The following is a 21536-nucleotide window of genomic DNA, read 5'->3' as shown; positions in this document are numbered from 1 at the left end:
AGATTGATTCCTTTGCATTCAGCTCTGCTTTGCTTTGAACCTCTTGAAATGCTTTTTTGATATAACTTTCACCTAAACTCAACCCCTGTCAATGACTCCATTTTTCTTTTGTTCAGTAAGACACTGAAAGTTCTTAGGGTGTGTGGTGTGCCTCATTGTAAAGGACCAATAAAGCTGATTTGGTCAGAAAACAGACTGACTCCTGGTTTTCCTAGGCTGATTGAGTAAGGTTACTCACCAAACTATTCCAAAATTGAATATGCAATTCCAATCATAATCTAAAAATAAGTTTTAATGAAACAATCCAATTTAAAAATATGGGGAAGTGCTCAAAATTTGCCAAAATGATTTTTTTCTGTCCATTTTTTTTTGTCATTGTTGTTGTTCTACTTAGTTGTACATGACAGCAGAATGCATTTCAATTCAGTGTATACAAATGGAGCGCAACATTTCAATTCTCTGGTTGTACATGGTGTAGAGACGTACTATTCGTGCAATCATACATGTACTTAGGGTAATGATGTCCATTTCATTCCACCATGTTTCCTACCCCTAGGCCCCCTCCCCACTCGCCCCTTTGTCCAATCCAAAGTTCCTCCATTCTTCCCATGCCACCAGCATCATAGATCAGCATCCACTAATCAGAGAAAACATTTGGCCTTTAGTTTTTTAGGGTTGGCTTACTTTGCTTAGCATAATATTCTCCAACTCCATTTGTTTACCTGCAAATGCCATAATTTTATTCTCTTTTAATTTTGAGTAATATTCCATTGTGTGTATATACCACAGTTTCTTTATCCATTCATCTATTGAAGTCATCTAGGTTGCTTCCACAGTTTAGCTATTGTGAATTCAGCTGCTATAAACATTGATGTGGCTTCCTCACTATATTATGCTGATTTTAAGTCCTTTGGGTATAGACAAAGGAGTGGGATAGCTGGGTCAAATGGTGGTTCCATTCCAAGTTTTCTGAGGAATCTCCACATGCTTTCCAAAGTGGTTGCACCAATGTGCAGTCTCACCAGCAATGTATGAGTATACCTTTTCCCCCACATCCTCTCCAACATTTATTATTTCTTGTATTCTTCATAACTGCCATTCTGACTGGGATAGTCAGTTTTGACTTGCATTTCTTTAATTGCTAAATATATTGAACAGTTTTTCATGTATTTGTTGATCACATGTATATCTTCTTCTGAGAAGCATCTGTTGAGTTCCTTAGTCCATTAATTGAATGGGCTGTTTGTCTTTTTTTGGTATTAAATCCTTTAAGTTCTTTATATATCCTGGAGATCAGTGCTCTATCTGATGTGAATGGCATAAAACTTTGCTCCCATTCTGTAGGCTCTCTCTTCACCTCAATGATTGTTTCCTTTGCTGATAAGAAGCTTTTTAGTTTGAATCCATCACATTTATTGATTCTTGATTTTATTTATTGCACTTTAGGAGTCTTGTTAAGGAAGTCAAAGCCTAATCTGATGTGATGAAGACTTGGGCCTACTTTTTCCTCTGTTAGGAGCAGGGTCTCTGGTCTAATTCCTAGGACCTTGATCCACTCTGAGTTAACTTTTGTGCATGGTGAGAGATAGAAGTTTAATTTCATTTTGCTACATATGGATTTCCAGTTTTCCCAGCACTGTTTGTTGAAGAGGCTATAATTTCTCCAGTGTATGTTTTTGGCACCTTTGTTTAGTATGAGATAACTGTATCCATGTGGGTTGGTCTCTGTGTCTTCAATTCTGTACCATTGATCTACATGTCTATTTTGGTGCCAATACCATTCTATCTTTGTCACTATTGCTCTGTAGTATAGTTTAAGGTCTGGTATTGTGATGCCTCCTGCTTCACTTTTTTTTTTTTTTTTTTTTTGCTAAGGATTGCTTTGACTATTCTGGGTCTCTTACTTTTCTAAATAAATTTCATAATTGCTTTTTCTTGTTCTATGAAGAATGTCATTGGAATTTTAATAGGAATTGTGTTAAATATGTATAACAATTTTGGATGTACGGCCATTTTGACAATATTAACTCTGCCTATCCAAGAGCATGGGAAATCTTTCCATCTTCTAAGGTCTTCTTTAATTTCCTTCTTTAGTGTTCTGTAGTTTTCATTCTAGAGGTCTTTCACCTCTTTTGTTAGATTGATTCCCAAGTATTTTATATTTTTGAGGCTGTTTTGAATAGGGTAGTTTTCCTAATTTCTCTTTCATTGAATTCATCACTTATGTATAAAAATGCCTTTGATTTATGGGTATTGATTTTATATAAAATACCCATACTTTCACTCATTATTTTATATAAAATCGATACCCATAAGCCAAAATGATTTTTAAAAAGAAAAACAAAAGAGAGAGTGTCAGATGTCAATATAAATTATGAGGATGCCATAATTAAAAGTGTAAGGCATTGTTCATAGAACAGAAAAGGAAAGGAATAGAATAGATAAATCAAGAAAACTAAAAGCTGACCTAAGCATATATACCAGTCCTGTATAACAAAAATAAATGTTTATTTATGAGCAGTGAATAAATCATTGCTTTGAACTATGTAACTAACCCTGGACAGTAAGACACTGCTTCTGGGAATTTTTTGGTGGGAAAGTGCCTGCAGAGGGAAACACCCATTTGTAGTTGTCTCCTGTTGATAGGGAGAATTCCTTGCTCGTCATGAAATTTACTAATTCAAAAGCCTTGAATTCAAATCCCAACCACCAGAGGTAGAAGAAATGGATGTGAGCTGATAAGCCCCAACCAAGCTGTTTTGCTCACAAACTTCATCCTTTTTACCTTGAAGAAGGCTTTTCCCAGTGAACCCTTTGAAGTTTACACCTATATAATAAATATGCAGACATTCGCTCATTATTAAGCCAGACTCCATCAGGCTGGTTTACTCACCATGTCCAGCTTCCACTCATAATTGAGTCTTTGTCTTTTTATTTTTATAATTTCTAATTTTCCTAATCCAACCTACCACTTGCGTTCAGAGAACTATTTACTCTTCGTGCAGGTCTCAGCAAAAGGAAATGAAAATAAATTAGTCATCAAAAGGTATTACAATATTTGAATGCTTTTGAAAACACAGTGATGTCGAATATCTACCAAACACTACTAAAACTAAAAAAATCCTAACTGTCAACATAAGACAAGAAACAGTAAACAGAATTATTATTTTGTTATGGAATGGTCTTCTTAAATAAAGCATAAAATCATTAAAAAATGAAGGAAGTGTGAAGAATTGTACTATCCCTTATAAATTTAAATGAAAGTACACTCTATGTAAAATTAAGATATTCAGACAGGGGAAAACATTGCAACACCCACAGCAAGGAGTTAGAACCAGAACACACACACATACATACACAAAAAAAAAGTTATCACAGACCATTAACAAATAGCATCCTAGCAATGGACAAGAACATCCTACCACGAGAGACCTGCAAAGTCCAATAAGCATGAAAAATGCTCAGTCTTTCTAAAAATAGACACCGAATTAAAACAGCAATATACAATATACAACTTCCACCATCACATCTACAAAGTTTTGAGAAATATGAAAACATGAAGTTCTGAAGAGGCAATGAAAGTCGTGATCAAAGATACATGAGGGTTCGAGGTCTCTGTCTGGCAATTTCCCACTAGCTACATTTAGTTTTTTAAGTGTTTATCTGTTGAGTCAGAAAATTCCACTAGTCTCCACCTTGAAGACACACACACAGGGGAAAAACAGGGATGCCCATGCCACCATTGTTTAAAACGATGCAAAACTGGAATCCACATAAATGTTCTCTGAAACAATCGCAGCAAAATAAATTTGGGTATACTCATTTAGTAAACACTGTACCAAACTGACTCTTCAATATAAGGTGATTTTAGACACGCCAACGTAGTCACTTTTTAAATACAGATTTAAGAGAAGAAACTTACAGCATGATGAATACAAAATTACATTTTAAAAATCTCAACATTTTATTTAATGAGAATTATTTAAATGTGTGCACAAATAATACAAGAGTGTGGAAGAAAATACAACAAACTAGCAGTCTGAGATTAAAAAGGACCAGGAAAATGCGTTTGGTGAATAATCAAATGGAATCCTAGCTTTACTACAATTTTAAGATGTTTAAGACAAGTGTAAATGTATTACCTTTGCTTTTAAAAAGTAATCCAAAACCACACCAAGAAGAAGGACAATCTAAAGCAATTCCTTAAAGTACTGCAGCAATTACAAAAAGATCTACAATCCATCAGTCTGGGTGAGGACCAAGAAGAGGCAAAAAAATCTGTGAATCCTTAACAGGTAGGAAGTGGGGGCGGGGATTACAAGCTGTGTCTTTAGAGCTTTAGATTTCTAAAATTCAAAGATACTAAAAGAACTCTAGCCCCCACCTCATCCTTTAAGAAAACTGACTCTTCAAGCTGTGTACCCAAAGACCACAGAAATTGTGGCAAATTGAAAATCACTTTCTGCCATATAGTGCTAAAGATTGAGTGTGAGTAGCTTCATGATACAGAAGATTTGGGGGTACAGTGAGTGTGAGACTAGGAACAGCAATTGTGCAGTATTCGGGGCTCAGCAGATTCTGCCCAAATTCCTTACCAACATCAGCATATTTATGTGCGCATAAGTCTGGGTAAAGAACAAGGTGATCTGCATCCCACAAAGCAAGCAATCGAGGCTTGGAGTGTGAAGTGTTGACCTAAGTCTCAGGGCTTGTATTTCCTAGAAGGTGGTGTGAGATCAACACTGTCTTGTGTGAATTCAGAGCCTCCAGGTTTTCAACTATACCACTTCTGCAGGAGGGAACCTCAGATCTCTCAAGGGCTTCAGGACGAGTGAAGTTCCTGTATTGCAAGATGGTTTCAACTTGATCCTCACCTCTATATGTATGTATATTCAGACAGGGAAAACACAGTACTTCTTGCTGGATTTCAATGCAATCTCTTAACCAGTTATGGTCTGATTATAATATCGTTCTGTTACTTTTTAAACATCAGTTATAATAGTTTTCTTATAAATTCACTTAATTCATTTTGAACTTCTCAAAGTATAAACAGAGAGACAGAAATGAATGTGAAGTGTCACCTACACTTACTTTCTAATGAGTTCCTTTCTTCTTGAAGATATCAAAAAGAATTAAATTGATGTGGAGTATAGACCGTACTGCTTTGCAGCCCGCAGTCCATCCCCCACCCTTACCAGGTGCCACTGCACAGAGAAGTCAGAGCTTCCAGGAGTTATTTAGTTTTATTCTTAATCTTTCTAAGGAGCTAGTAGGAGTCCACTCAAAGGCAAATTAAGTGTCTTATTCATTTGCATTCATTGCAAAGTCCCCAGAAGCAGTTAGATCATTTTCATTCTGGGAGAACATGTCCCCAAAGTCTGCCATACCTTGGGAATTTTGTTGTTAAGAGAGAAGTAAATTAAAGTTTTCTTGCTCTCTGGGGTCAACTTATTTGTTTTCCATATTTCACTGGATACTTTCCTTTTTCCTTAACTCCTTCAAAGACAAATAAATAAAGAGAAAACTTTTGTGTAATGATGAGACAACTCTTTGAGGATTCCCCACAAGAAGTACCATGAAGTTTCTGGAAATGCTTAGCTGAAGGGCATTATAGTAGAGAATGGACCATGGAGATATGTTAGACCTCCTGTTCCAATCACTGTGCCCAAATGCTCTGAAACAAAAAAAATGTAGACAGTAATATTTGCCCAGGTTGGGGCTTACCTAGCAATGCAAAGGAGAAGTCACATCAAGTATCATTCCATTTCCAACCATCTTTAAAAATACTCATCCATCCATTCAGGACTTCTCAGTCACCTCACAAGTTTCAGGTATCAATGTCATTGGAAAGATGTTTCTTGACCTCAATAATCCTCATGAACACATGTGCACTGTCAGATGCCATTGGATCCTCATCCACCTTCATTGTCACCTTCTTTAGATAAGGAAACACACACATACTCAAACACGTGCACACATATGCACACACACATGCATGCACATACCCACACATGTGTGTGCAACACACAAGCATCTTTCTCTCTTTTTTAAAATTTTTTTGCACCAGGGATTGACCCCCAGGTGTTTAATCACTGAGCCACATAACCAGTCCTTTTTATTTATTCATTTATTTATTTTGAGACAGAATCTCAGTAAGTTGCTTAGGGACTCAGTTGCTGAGGCTAGCCTCAAACTAGTCATTGAAATTATAGGCATGTGCCATTGTGTCCGACCTAAATATTCTTTAATAACTTAACATTTGTTTTTCTTCCAAATCTAATATACTTCTTTGCCATTGATTGTAAAGTATTATCTCACAAGTGTATATGGGTTTTTTTTTTCTTTCTTCATTCTTGAATGAGGATCTAGGATAGATAAACTCATAGGGTATTCATTTAGTAGAATTTCATACAGGTTAGATAAAATTTTCTTATCTTTCACACTAAATCTTCATAACATGAACCTCTGAACTTGGGGCTATGTGCAAGATTTCTTCTTAGACTTGAACATATCTATATATTGTCTGGTGTCTTGTTAAAATATAAGTTCTGATTCAATTGGTGAAGAGTAAGTCTGCATGGGCTAATAAGTTCCCAGAGGATGCCAAGCCTATACTTTGAGTAGGAAGGATATGATAGGTAAGAGGAAATCAGAGCCCCACAGGGCAATGCTGATGCTGGATCTGTTTCCAAGTAGCATTACCTTACTTTGGGAGGAAGTCTTACATAAAACAATAATGTGTACAATGTTCCCCCTGCTCATCACCGGAAAAAACGTATTCTCATGTCTCAAAGTAAGCGTCTGGAAAGCAGATGACTAAATCTGAGTTTTCTGATTGATTCTGATCCTGAATCTTCAGACACACCCATGATTGACAAAATATCTTTCTCCCTTTTTAAGAGTTGGGTAAAATGTCATTTATTTTTTGAAAGACTGCTTGAGTTTAGCCACTCATACTTGGTTTACTCCCAGTGCCAATGTGATAGTTCCTCTCATTTTCTAGGGCAGACAGGGAAAACACTGCTTTGGAACATGTGAATAAGTTTTGTCATGTAGGAACAGATATTTTCTGAGCCCATCCTAACAAGAGAGGTTGAACCAAGAAATACAACATTGATGCTGCATTTTAAAACTTTACCAACAAACAACACTTGAATGAAAAAGACCATAATTCTTAAGTTCAGTGCTCAGTGAATTATTACCAAATAAAAATACCCATATAACCATCACTCACATCAGAATGGACAATCACCACCACCCATCCTCTGTTGTTCATATATTTTATAGTACTGCTCCTATTCCACGTTACGAATATTGCACAAGTGATTTATTATTTTACTGCTATATTCTTTGAAATATACCAGGGATCAAATTGCAGTTGAACTGTCAGGATGAAATTATACCAGAGAGAGTTAAAAAAAACAGGAAATATTTTATTCAACACTGCAATAGAAAAATGACATTGAACGCAGCTTTTCTGGAATAAAATGTAGAAGAGTTTTTAAACACTGGAGACAGCTAATGAGTACACTGGCGTATTAAGAAGGAAGTCGGTCAACTTGATTAGACCATCCATTTACTAATTGCCAAAACCCAAAATTAGGCTCCTATTTTCTCACAGACACTGGAGGACAGGGCACACTTCCTTGATGATTGATTACATATTCAAGAGACAACTCCAAAGTCCTTGAGAAAGATACTTCTGCATTGTATAACTGAGAGGAGGACAGGAAAAAGATTCACGCCTCAAAGAGACCAAGAAAGAATGGACAATTTCTAGTTTTCTAAAGTAAATATTCCAAGGAAAGGGAGGCCAAAGGTCTCTAGTCAAGAAGTAGCTTGCCTAAAGTTTAGTCAAGCTGAGAGTCACCGTAAGGTGATCTTGGTTGATAAGATACATCTCAATTAAAATGGGATGATAATCCAAGTTTTCTAATCCAATAGTGTCAAACCCCTAAGTAGTGTATGAGAGCCAATAATAATAATTTTAGCTACTGGATGAGGATATAATAGTATCTCATTGCCTGTTTAGTTGTAATTTCCCTGATTTCTAGTGAAGTTAACAACTTTGTAATATTAGAGTGCCTAACCTGGTGTACTTTCTCAATAGGATGCCTGTCTTTTTTTTAAATCATAGTATAATTCATATATCCTAAATAAGCTAGCTCTATGTATTATAAATATATTTCCCACTATGTGGCTTATGTATTCATGATCTGAATGGTGACTTTCGACATATCAAAATTAGATTTAACGTGGTTCAGGATCTCAATATTTTCCTTCAAGTTTAGTGGTTTTGTATTCTGTTTAAAAAATACATTTCCCTACCTCTAAGCACCACCACACACACAGATCCTAAATACACTCTCTGATAGTGTCTTCTACATTCTTCAGGTCCCTGCTGTTCACACCTTGATCTCCTCTCCACCCCACCTAGTGTGTTCTTGGTGTGTGCTGAAAGACAGAGGTAAACTCCATTTATTTCATGCAAACATCCAATGGGTCTAATACCATGTTTTAAAAATCCCTTCATTCCTTGTTACCTTGCCATAAATAAAGTGTTTATGCACAGCATCTGTGTGTATTCTAATTATAAAGATAATGCATCTATAATCTCTGCAATGCTAACAGGGTCCTTAGTCTATTCTTGATCCTTTCTTGACTACTACATATTCATAAGTCTATATCCAATGAAGAAAGACCCCAACCTTTGGATTCCATTCCAAAATTTTATTCCTCAAGACCAATTTGGATATTTTGGTCATTTATATTTACATATAAACTTTTCAATCATCTCAGTGTCTTAGGAAACTGTAGGACTGGACACATTCTATATTCTTTCTTTAATCCTGTAGAATATGACTTGACTGCTTCTGCTTCCATGATATGGGCATTGATGTTTTGTCATGGTCTGTCAATGTGTCATCCCCATGTGACAACATATGGCCCCTTTTCCTTAATCTATTCTTACAGTCCATTCTAACATATAGAAATACTGGAGATCAAAATTTGTGTACTCTAAAATAGGTGCTAATGATAACCTTATCCAACAAGCTTTTCCTGATCCCAAGCAGCAGAGCAATCACTCCCTTTGAAATTCAACAGCCTAAGACTGTGTGCCAGGATAAGACAGGAGGACTGCAAGTTTGAGGCCCACCTTAGCAACTTAGCAAGGCCCTAAGCAACTTAAAGAGACCCTGTATCAAAATTAAAAATAAATAGGGCTGGGGATGTGGCTTGGTGGTTAAGCACCCCTAGGTTCCATTCCGGATATAGAGAGAAAAATAGAAAAGCGTGCAATGGAATAACTTTTTATCTTGGGCAACCAAGAATCACCTGTTGAAACAAGAATTTTAATAAGCCACAAACATAATAATGTTTTTTAGTACTCATATAATTCACAGTAAATCTCATCTCCCAACATACCATTAAGTAATCTTTCCCTTATTTCAACCCTCTCCATTCCAAAAACACCCGCAATATATAGTAGAAAGGAAAATATCCTGAAAATCAGAAGAAACAGTGATTTAGCAAATTTCAATCCCTCTTCTGGGAAACACAACTTCCCTGTCACCATTTTGTGTAGGGTCCTTTCATCCTTCTCTTACCCAAACAAAGATAGCAGACTTCATGGAAAGCCACCCAGAAAAGCAGATGGTCTTCATCTTTCTCAATCCCCACCCTTTTTAAAGACATTTCTGTCACTACTCTTTCTAAAGTATAAAACCTTACATTCTATCTTGATTCTTTGATATTTTGACACAGAGATCTTTATAATCAATTTTTTTTGTTGTTTTTAATCACTTGTTTTTCCAACTCTTCTAATCTCTAAATTACATGAATACTTCTATTCCCACTCAATAGGCATAATAATGACTGGCACATAGTGGAAACACATAGTAATGTTACACTAAGTCACAATTGCAGAGTTCATTGAATCTCATTCCACCTTACATGAATAGCATCTATCCCAAATATTTCCCCAAATCATTGGTAAAGACAGCCAGCATTGGGTGCAGAAAGCATGATCAATAAACAAAGTAAAAAAAAAAAAGAAAGAAATTCTAGGTCATTAAGGCTTCTTGCACCCTTCAAGTTCTATAGAGTAAAATTAAATTTCTCTCAATGAAGGTCTTCAAAGGAAAGGCAAAATGGGGTTCTTGATGAGTCTTACATCTGTGTCAATCACGCATTCCCCTCATTTCTTTCACCAGTTGCTATATTCCAGTAAAGGAACACAGAAATAGGGTTGAAAAAATATTATATTGGGAGGGAAAAAAACATTAAATCAATTATTAAAGTCATAGGAAATAAATTGACCCTTCATGGCTATCAGATTTGTCTTCTCTAAAATGTTAATTAATGCCCTGACAGAAACACAAAAACCAATAACGATAGTAATACCTACTTCATGATTTAAAAAAAAATGCAGTTCAGGCTGTACTTTATGCACATAAATCATGAACTTGGGTGGCAGAATCCTGACAAGGTGTTACTATCACTGCAGTGCATATGAAGTAAAAGGTTTTCAAAAAACATTTACTCCAAACATACAGATAGTTTTACAAAGTGTCAGAGTTCCATTATAGCAGAACAATGCCATATGTAACCATTTATATTTTAAAGGACTCAAGAAAAATAAAATTTTAAAAAATTTAAAAATAAATTTAAAACACACACACAAAAGACCCAGCTTGCAGGACTTGGTTCTGAGTACCAGCACTGAAGTACTGTTAACCTCATAGGTTATGATTTTTACATTTATTCAGGTTTTAATAAAGAATATTGATTTCCTAGTCATAAATGTAGGCATTGTTTTCTGAATTTGATGATTATACAATCTCCCCCATCTCAGTCTGAATTTCAAAATCTCATTCTTACTGATGAAAACACTGAAGTAATAAAATTTGACCAAAGACTTTATAAGACCTAGCAATAAGACAACAATAAAGAGGGAATGTCATCTTAAAATTTGGACTCCTGTCACCCAGTCCAGTGGTTTGGGCTCCATCCCATGTCACATCTTCCCTGTGGTACAATTGGAACCCTACTCTACCTGCCAATAAGAAGCTTCTTCCTCTCCAACACTCTTCTGAATGAATCTTTGACCTCCTTGTTTCTCAGGCTGTAGATTAGTGGATTCAACATGGGAATCACTGCGGTGTAAAACATGGAAATCACTTTATTGATATCCAGAGAGAAACTAGAGCCTGGACGAACATAGATGAAGAAAAGAGTCCCATAAAGGATGGAGACAGCCGTCAGGTGGGAAGAGCAGGTGGAGAAGGCTTTGCTCCTGCCAGCAGCAGAGCGGATCCTCAAGATGGCGACCCCAATGTGAATGTAAGACACCAAGATGATCACACCACTGAGGACTCCAAGGGCTCCAGCCAAGGCAAAGAGCAAAATTCTATTGACCTGGGTATCCGCACATGCCAAAGAGATGACAGGAAGAAGGTCACAGTAGAAGTGGTTGATGATATTTGGACCACAGTACGGTAGGCAAAAGGCCAAGGTTGTGTGAGTCATGGAGCTTACAAATCCCATGGCATAAGGCCCTGCCACCAGCTGCACACAGACACCCTGGGACATGATGAGTGTATACAGCAAGGGCTTACAGATGGCTATGTACCGGTCATATGCCATGGCAGCCAGAAGGAAACATTCTGTCACTACGAACTGACTGAATAGCCCAAACTGGGCAGCACAACCCAAGAAAGAGATCACTTTTTTCTCCACAAAGATGTCAGTCAACATTTTGGGACCCGTGATGGAAGAGGAGCAGGCATCCACAAAGGACAAATGGCTGAGAAAAAAGTACATGGGGGTTTGGAGTCGAGAATCCATGCAAATGAGGGTGATCATGCCCAGGTTTCCAAGGAGAGTACCAACGTACACTAGGAGGAAGGTCAGGAAGAGGAGCACCTGGTACTCAAGTGAATTGGTTAAGCCCATGAAAAAAAATTCAGTCACCAAAGTTTGATTCTCAGAATCCATTTTTTATTTAATCTGCTGAGAAAAAAAAAATAAGATATTTTTATTTAATCCATTCTAATTAAAGGCTTTTTAGTTTTGCACCTGAATTTTACTTGTTTTTCGTTTTTAAATTTACACAGCATAGGCTGACAAGCAAACATCTGAGTTCTACCCCGGAGGACCTGCTAAGTCTCTGCTAACCATCTGGGTGCATCTGAGTTATTTACTGAACCTCCCTGGGTACTTCAGTGTCCTCTATAGTCAAAAGATGATTTGGGGGACTGGGGTGTAGTTCAGTGGTAGAGCACTTGCCTAGCATGTGTGAGGTTCGATTATCAGCACCACATAAAAAATTGATAGAATTAAAAAGTTATTTTTTTAAAAAAGATGACATTTGTCCAGAGTTGGAATTTTGCAGCTAGAAGTGAAATGTGGAGGCTCTCTAAGGGAGGTCCTCTCGCTTTTCCATGATACTTATCTCAAAACACCCATTTCAGATTAAAGGACATTCCACAAAATCTATGAATCCAAGCTGGTATCTACACTCACTCCAGATTAAGTATATATAGGTATGAATGATGTAACTTCCTTTCTGCTCTTTTAGATTCTATAGAAACAGCCAAATTGTACAAAAGATATCTATAGATGTCTCAAGGACAGGAGGGAAGGCTGAAACAAGGGAACAGAGCTTTGGGACAGGATCAAACAGCTCATAGTCTCTCTTTTGGGACACACATTGTAATATACCACATCCCCTCATGTCATAATACTCATTAATTCAGTTACTCTCCACTGAATTTTGAAATCCCTCAAAGAAGGGATCAATCAATCCTTAAGTACTGAGGGGTGTTGTGACCCAATCATTGCTGCCAGGTACTTGGGAGAGACAAATAAATATTTGAAGAAAGAAGGGCATACCTGGGCATTTATCTGAGAGAAATAAAAACTCATATGCACATAATAACTGTACAGAACTTTTTACAGCTGCTTCACTTATCAAAAAACTTGAAATAACCCTACCGTCCTGTAACTGTTGAATGGTTACACTGGATATTGCTCAGTGACGACTAAGGTGTAGCAACACCTTAAGTGAATCTCAAAGGAGGTATTTGTGGTGGTGACATAGCATGTCCTGACTGTGGTTATGTTTAAATAAACCTGTGCATGTGATAAAAATGGTGTGGAACTATACACACATATCAGATGGGCATTATTTTCCAGGTTTTAAATATGCACTACAATTGCTAGAGATGTACTCAATGGTGAAACTGGACATAGATACTGACGATCTCTGGGCGTTGTCTTTGTGCATCTTGTGAATATTCAAATGACTTCAAACTAAAAATTTAAAACAAAGAAAAAGGAATGAAAGATCAGGGAGAAGAGGGGTAAGGGAAGGCACTGTGAAGACAGGAAAGTTGAGGAAGGATCGCATATATGTGGGGCCTTGAAATTTTCAGTGAAAAGTCACAAAATCTATGAATTAAACTGGTATCTACACTAATTCCAGATTAAGTATATATAGGTATTAACAATATATAAAAAAACCTCTTTTTTGCTCTCTGAGATATGAAACCACAGAAGATATTCATGAGATTTGATATGGGACACTATTGAAAATAATGTAACAAATCCCCCACCTCCCAGGTAAAAAAAATTTAAAAGATTGTGTCATCTGAATATATAGATAGTTGGATATACAGATATAGGTATAAGTATAGGTATAAATATAAACACAGATACAGATATAGATATAGATAGATTTTCTTACTGTAGTGGGAAGAGAACTCAGTCCAATGATTTACATATCAAGCCCTTTTCATTTTCTTATTCTGAGACAAGTTCTCATTAAATTGTCCTGGCTGGCCTCTCAAATAGCAGGGACTGTTCCTGTGTGCTACTGTATCCTGCTGGCTAAATGAACATTAATAAAAAGAAAAATTACTGATTTCTTGTAGTATCAGAAGCAACGGAAGTTGGATAAGAAAAATCCTGGGGAGATATAATTTAAGATTAATCAGAAAAGCTACATCTGAGTAGTAAAATGTTTCAACATGTCATGTTCTCATGTATTCTATATATAGAAAATAATATCAAGTCCTTCATATTTTTAGTATTTATTTTAAAAGAGAACGGAAAGAAAATATTTTAAGTGACACAATGAACTTAATCCATGGGAAAAGTATACATAGTTGATATTAGAATATACACAGCTTGGGGTGTTTTCATTTGTTCTTTTTAGTTATATATCACAGTAGAATCTATTTTGATATATTTACACAAGCATGAAATTTATCGATATTCTAATTAGGATCCCAGTCTTGTGGAAGTACATGATGGTGAGATTCACTGTGGTGTATTCATATAGGTACATGGGAAAGTTATGTCCAATTTATTCCCCTGTTTCTATGATTTCTATCCCTCCCCCTCCTTGTCATTCCCTTTGTCTAATACACTGAACTTGTATTCTTCCTCTACACATTTTTACATACAACTAATATTTTTCTGTAAAAATTACAGGTAATGAACTATATACAAAATTGATATGAAATTGTGGGGGGGGGCTATTAAGCTATTTTTTCCCCAACTTTAGGTAAGTCAAAGATTTCAATAGACAAAAACCATAAGGTCACATGATCACGTGACTTAGTTCATGAGCAGAAGCAGAATGAACGAAGCATGTTCAGAGGGTGCTTTCCTGTTTCCCTTATGTAAGCTGTGCATAGTGAAGAATAGGACCTGGAGATGCCAAGTCCTCTTCAGTTTCACCTTCTATGAGCCCCAAAATCTTCCATCATGAATCTCTATGTCTATGCCAGACCCCAAATTCAACCAAAATGCAGATTGTTAAATTCATAACCCAAAACACCAAAGAAGGCAGAATAAATTCAGAATTGTTCTCCTGATGATCTTAGTAATGATGTTTTCCATTTTTCTTAATATATTTTTGCACACCTGAGTTCACGGATGCAACTTAGGAACCAAGTTCATCTGCCTCTTTGAAGAAGCAAACCCCGCTTTTGTCAAGCTGAATTACAAAATGAACATTATTTCGGCTCTGAAAATGAATTACCCTGAAATGCAGACTTGTCCGTCTTCTGTACTTCTTCAGATGTACAGGAAGATAGTACAGGAAAACAATATCTTCAAAACTAAGCCTTACAGTGGCACCTTTAAGAACAGTTCATTAACTAATGCTGCAAAGCACACATGAGAGATTTTCCAAAGACCTCTGACTAAATGGCAGCCAACTCCCCAAGGAAATAGAAGCTCAAGAGATTGGGTCTCATAGGGAAGATATTGACGTCACTTTTTTTAAATTATTTTAAAAATATTTTTTAGCTGTGGTTGGACACAATACCTTTATTTTATTTATTTATTTTTATGTAGTGCTGAGGATTAAACACAGTGCTTCTCACATGCTAGGTGAGTGTTCTACCACTGAACCACAACCCCAGCCCCTTGATGTTATTTTTTTTTTAATTTTTTTTATTGGTTGTTCAAAACATTATAAAGCTCTTGACATATCATATTTCATACATTAGATTCAAGTTGGTTATGAACTCCCAATTTTACCCCAAATACAGATTGCAGAATCACATCGGTAAAAATGTTGATGTTATTTTTTAAGAAAATATTTTTGAGAGTTTTAAATCCACTGCAACTATACATAATAGGACCATCTCCCTTGTAGGCTACCTCTACCTTAGAATTTCTAGTTTTAAGCCTTCGACAGCTGCATATTTATGATCCCTTGGCACTATGCAGATTTGAGAATTCTAGAAGAGAAACTTGCTTTGTAGAAATTGCATGAGAAGGAGAGTTTCATGGCACCCCATGGTAGGTACAGGAGTGATTAGGTGAATACGCTTTCAAAAAATTCCTTAGAAAGTACACAGAGGGTTTGAAAATAGTCCCCTGGAGGTGATGAATCTCAAAGGAAGGCTAAAATATAAAGAAGTAAAGTTAAAATGAACTGGGGTTTTCATGAAGCAACGAGCATCTAGAAATTTAGACATCTTTGACAGATAAAGGGTTGTCCACTTTGGCTGTCTAAAAATTTCAAATTTTGGGTTTGAAAACAGAGTTGAGCCTAAATTTGATTGTCATTAGGTTAAATAATTTGAACTTTTTTCCCATTGCACCAGGGATTGAACTCAGGGGTACTTACCATTGAGCCACATCCCTAGCCCTGTTTTGTATTTTATTTAGAGACTGGCTCTCACTGAGTTGCTCAGGGCCTCACTAAGTTCCTGAGGCTGGCTCTGACCCTGTAATCCTCTTGTTTCAGCCTCCGAAGCTGCTGGGATTATAAGCATGTGCCACGGCACCCAGCAAGAATTTGTGTTTTTTTGTTTGTAAATAATTTGGAGTCTTCCAAGTTGTTTCAGAAAACAGATGATATGCATTCAGATAAAATTGCCACAGGACATTACTGTTGCCACTCATGGTGTTTATCATATATGACACTTTCTTCTAAATGCTTTGAGAAATCTCCTTATTGAAACAGCATAAGAACACAAGGAGTAAATGAATAGAGACCTGGAATCTCCTACCTCTCCTTACCCAGTTCATTTTTTCTAGCAAAGCAGGATCCTACCTCAGAATCTTTGGTCTTCTTCTTTCTTCTGCTTAAAATATTTTTCTCTCCATGGAGTTACACAATTTACTTCCTCATTTCATTCATATTTCTGCTACAGTACACCTAAGGAAGGGATTCTCAGAGCCAAGATTGTTTTTTCTGAACTATGCTCTCTCTGTTTCTACTCTGATTTTGAGCACCCTATCAGAGTACCATTGGCCAGATCCTAGCCTCATTAACTTTCTGTCTCATTACCTCGTTCTCTTTTTCTTTGGAGAAATGATAATATATAACAATGAATTTTATTGTGTCCACCGACTTCATAAAAACAAGCATAGAATGTGAAAGGACTTTCTCTCCAGTTTCCAAATATTTCCTTTAAAACTAAGTCTACAGGAAATATTTCTACAAAGGCTTTAAATAAATAAATGATTCTAAAAATGTTGCTACAGGAAGAAGAGTCAGGAGATCAATATAACTTCTTTTAGAAGTTGGATAATGAGAAACTCTTCTGAGATTAGAAAGGCATTACTGCTATTTCCTTGAGATGCACTTTTAGGAAACTCAGGCCTGGATTTTGATTTGTGAAGGAAAAAGAAGGAGTTGAGCCAATACTGAATTCTGAGTGCCAGATTCTGTTTTCAGAACTGTTCTACATTTTCCTTGACTTCAATGACACTTGGTCCTTGATTTTGTCCTCCTGTGGCTTCTGTAATGTAATTACACCAAGATCATGAGTGACCCAAGAGATTTTGATCTTATCTCAACACACAGGCCGACGGTGGGGTTTCGCAGACCCTAGTGGAGACTTACTCCCTTTTCTCCTATGTCTTCAGAGAAGACCTGAGTTTCCTTTTGGCTATTCCATGTTTTGTTGTCTTTTTTCATTCCTTGCCTGACCTGGGGTCCTCTGAGAGTTCCAGGAAGATAGACACAGGGTTGTGCATCCACATACCATTTACAGAAAAACTTGCAGCCCAAATACAGAATGTGCAACAGAGGAGTACTCTATACTGTGACCTCACCTCTACACGTCTGAGATGAATTGTTGATTTTTAAATTTATGGAGTTTTTTAAGTCTTTGTTAAGATGGATGGGTGACTTCTAAGTTTCTTACATGCCAGTCTGATGCTACTTTTTAAGCTTTTGTTGACAATAACAGCAGTCTTTACAAGAGAGTTGCACAAATCTTAGGGATACTTCTCAGTAAATTATTAGATAGTCAACACATGTATGTAGCCTCCAGCCACATAAGAAAGTAGAGCATCACCACCATCAGCATCAAATGAATGTATTTTGTGTGTGAAATTCATCTGTTGTTAAACAAACCTGTAGTCTATAAATTTTTATTGCTGATAATATTTCATTATATGAATATTCCACAGAAGTTTTACCTATTATTTTATTATTAGGCATTTAAATTTTTTTCCAGATTTTCACCATTGTGAATTTTTCTCAATAAGCATCCTTATATACATCTTTGGTAAATGTATTTATTTTGGGAATATGCCTGGGAATTTATTTTGGGAATATGCCTGGGAATCACCTCATTTGGTTAAACTGTCAAATATAAATTGCACCAGACAGAGTTAAATAAACAAGGGAAATTGTCTCTATTGAAACAATTACAATGATGGATGTAATGGTTAATCTGATTTTTTAACTTGATTGGATTGAGAGATGCCTGAGATTAAGAAGATGCTGGGTTGGGCTGGGGATGTGGCTCAAGTGGTAGCGCTCTCGCCTGGCATGCGTGCGGTCTGGGTTCGATCCTCAGCACCACATACAAACAAAGATGTTGTGTCCGCTGAAAAAACTAAAAAATAAATATTAAAAATTCTTTCTCTCTCTCTCTCTTTCTAAAAAAAAAAAAAGAAGAAGAAGATGCTGGGTGTCTCAATGGGGGTATTTCTAAGAATAACTGTCGTGTGGGATAGTAGATGGAAGCAGAGTCTCACGCTAAGTGTGGGCAGTACTCTCCAGTAGGTTAAAGGGTTGGATGGAACAAAAGCTGGAAGAACAAGGAAACAGCACCTGACACGATCTTGATTCTTCTTGAACAGGTTCTTGATTGTTGCTGTGATCAACTGAGAACATCAGACTCCAGCTCCTTCACTCTTCCACAGCAGACTCTGCCCAGTGACTCTCCAGGGTGTTTGCAGGCCTTCAATCCTGGACTGGGGATGTATCATTTATTCCTCTGGTTCTGAAGTTTCAGCTTCTTAGACTAAGTAGTTACTTGTTCCACCAAGTCTCCTACCTGCAGACAGCTATTGTAGGACTATGTAGCTCTGGTTATGTAAGCCAATCAAATAAATCAAACAGGATATTTTACATATTATTTTATATTATTATATTATTATATATAATCTTCTGTTTGATATATATCTTGGTTCTTTTTCTCTAGAGAACCATAACACAGTGGAGTATAGTCAACTCACTTCCACTGGAACAAAGCTAGACTTTTTAGCTTCTGGAGAGAGCTACTAAAAAGTGCTGAAGAATATTGCAGGAGTGGGAAGGTGGTCCATGCAATTAGGCCATCTTCTTGCTACTTTCCAAAAATTGAAGTTAGACTTACATTCTTACATTCAGACACCAAGATTTAGGGGCCTGAACCCTCTTGATTATGTGCTTCAAGAGATAGCTCTTGAGTCCTTGAGAAAGATATTTCTGGGTCATAAAACTGTCAAGAGAATGGAGATTTATTTTTTAGACATATGTATTTATGATTTCAATTTGTTAGTAAATGCCCTAATGAAAAAGGTGGTCCAGGGCCATAGTCAGTATGAAAATTGTTTAAAATTCAGCTGAGGGGCACTATAAGGCAGTCTTGGGCAATGGGAGATGTGCGTGTTAAAATGGAGTGATAATACAGGTTTTTCAAAGGGTAGCACCACATACTAAAAACTAGTGTCCTAGAGGCAACGACTATAATTTTGGTCATTCTGATGAGTATGTAATGGTATCTTACTGCATGTTTAATTGTCATTTCTCTGATTTCTAGTGAAGTTGAGCAACTTTGCAATATTCAGATGGTTAGTTTGGTGTACTTTTCCACTGGATTGTCTGTCATTGTTTTTTAAATTATAGTATAATTTATATATCCTAGATATGCAACTTACATGCACTGTAAATATGTTTTTCCACTCTGGGGTTCCATGTTTATGATATTAATGGTAACTTTTGATGTATCAAAATTGGGTTTAACACAGTGCGGTTAATCAATATTAACCTTCAAGTTCAGTGAATTTTGTACTCTTTTTAAACCTGTGTTTCTCTAGAAGGTCTTAACACATATAGCAAATATATTCTCTATATTAAACTCTATATGCTTCATGTTCTTCCTTTCGTGTATCAATGTCAATTTCAACTGGAAATAATATTTCTTGTCAGATAGGGTATAAATACAATTATTTTCATATAGACATATTGAACACTCTGCTTTGTAATCCTGTTTTCTTACTATCCTTGACAGAAATAAAGAATTCATGCATGGCATTTATTTATTCTTTAATAATAAAGCCATTAGCATACATTAGCTAATGCATCTATACTCTCTACACTGTCCCATTTGGCCCTTTTTTCTATACTCAATTTGTCTTAACCACTATATATTTATAAATCTATATCCAGAAAAGGAAGGCATCCCTCTATGATATTATATAAGATTAGCTTGGCTATTTTAGTCTTTTGTATTTTCATATGAACTTCAGAGTCATCTCACTGTTTTAGGAAGATCCAGGCCTGGACTCATTCAATATTGCTTTTTTAATCCTAAGGAATATGACTTCACAACTTCTACTCCCACTATAGGGACATTATATGTTTCAGCCTGGCCTGGCAATGTGCCACCCCACACAGAAAACAAACCCTTCTTCCTAGTCTGACATTCCCTTCTCATTTATGAAGGTAGTGGAAGTCAAAATTCCATGACTACCATGATGGACATGTTAATTATAATCCTATCCAGATTGCCTTTCCTGATCCCATGCAATCAGAACATCCAATCCCTTTGAAACTCAACAGCACCTGCTCTTCTCTTCTCTCCCTTAGATACCACCATGTATTATCATTCTCTATTTGGGCTTTATTTTCTTTGCTAAACAATACTCCCACTGTGCAAAGATCATATTTTAATGGTTTCAACAGGCAGTGTCAGAAGTCCTACTATATATACACTTCTGTGTTCCAAGTTGTTGAGCATATGAATACGATAATTACACAAATTACCCTATAGTCAATGCAGTTCATGAAAAATGTTTCTGTATTTTTCAAATTAAAATACATTTAAATAAAAAGAAAGTGATGCTCAGAACACATTGCAAACTCTATCTTTCTCATGTGTTCTTCTTTTGCCTCAGATAATTATCTTTGATAGCTTTACACTAAACTCTTTTTAGTTGAGGAGTTTTATATAATTTTTTTTTAAAGAGAGAGAGAGAGAATTTTTTAATATTTATTTTTTAGTTTTCTGTGGACACAACATCTTTATTTTATTTTTATGTGGTGCTGAGGATCTAACCCAGTGCCCCGCGCATGCCAGGCGAGAGTGCTACTGCTTGAGCCACATCCCCAGCCCCAAGTTTTATATAATTTTTATGGTTTGGATATTAGGTTTTGATATAAAGTGCTCCCCAAAATGTTTCTGTATTAATGCATAACAATTCAGAGGTAAAATGATCAGATTATGAGAGCTGTAGCCTAATTGGTTCATCCTACTTTGAGCGACTGACTGGGTAGTAACTGTAGGCAAGTGTGGCATAGCTGGTGGAAGTGGCATGCATGCTCATGTGGTCTCTCTCGCTCTCTCTCTCTCTTTGCCAGCTTCCATGATGTTCTGCTTCACCTCCAGGCCCAGAGCTATGGAACTGACTGCTTTTGGACTGTACTTTTGAAACAGTGAGCCAAAATAAACTATTCCTCTTCTAAGTTCTTCTTTTCAGGCCTTCTGATCACATTCATGAAGAGCTGACTA

The 21536-nt window shown here is 36.5% G+C and overlaps 1 protein-coding gene across 1 annotated transcript; it reads right to left on the bottom strand.

Annotated features, from left to right (window-relative positions):
- Positions 1–11052: 11052 nt before the first annotated feature.
- LOC124093073 (olfactory receptor 5G25-like) lies at positions 11053–11997 on the bottom strand. Its single transcript, XM_046445234.1, has one exon. It carries the CDS (start codon positions 11995–11997, stop codon positions 11053–11055), a length of 945 nt encoding a protein of 314 aa, XP_046301190.1.
- Positions 11998–21536: the final 9539 nt, after the last annotated feature.

This window comes from Marmota monax, unplaced genomic scaffold (assembly GCF_021218885.2).
Source record: "Marmota monax isolate L192 unplaced genomic scaffold, Marmota_monax_Labrador192_F-V1.1 WCK01_AAM20220418_F8-fsc00038, whole genome shotgun sequence".
Classification (NCBI taxonomy): domain Eukaryota; kingdom Metazoa; phylum Chordata; class Mammalia; order Rodentia; family Sciuridae; genus Marmota; species Marmota monax.
Note: the sequence above shows the minus strand (reverse complement) of the source record. Positions and strands in the feature narration are given on the sequence as shown.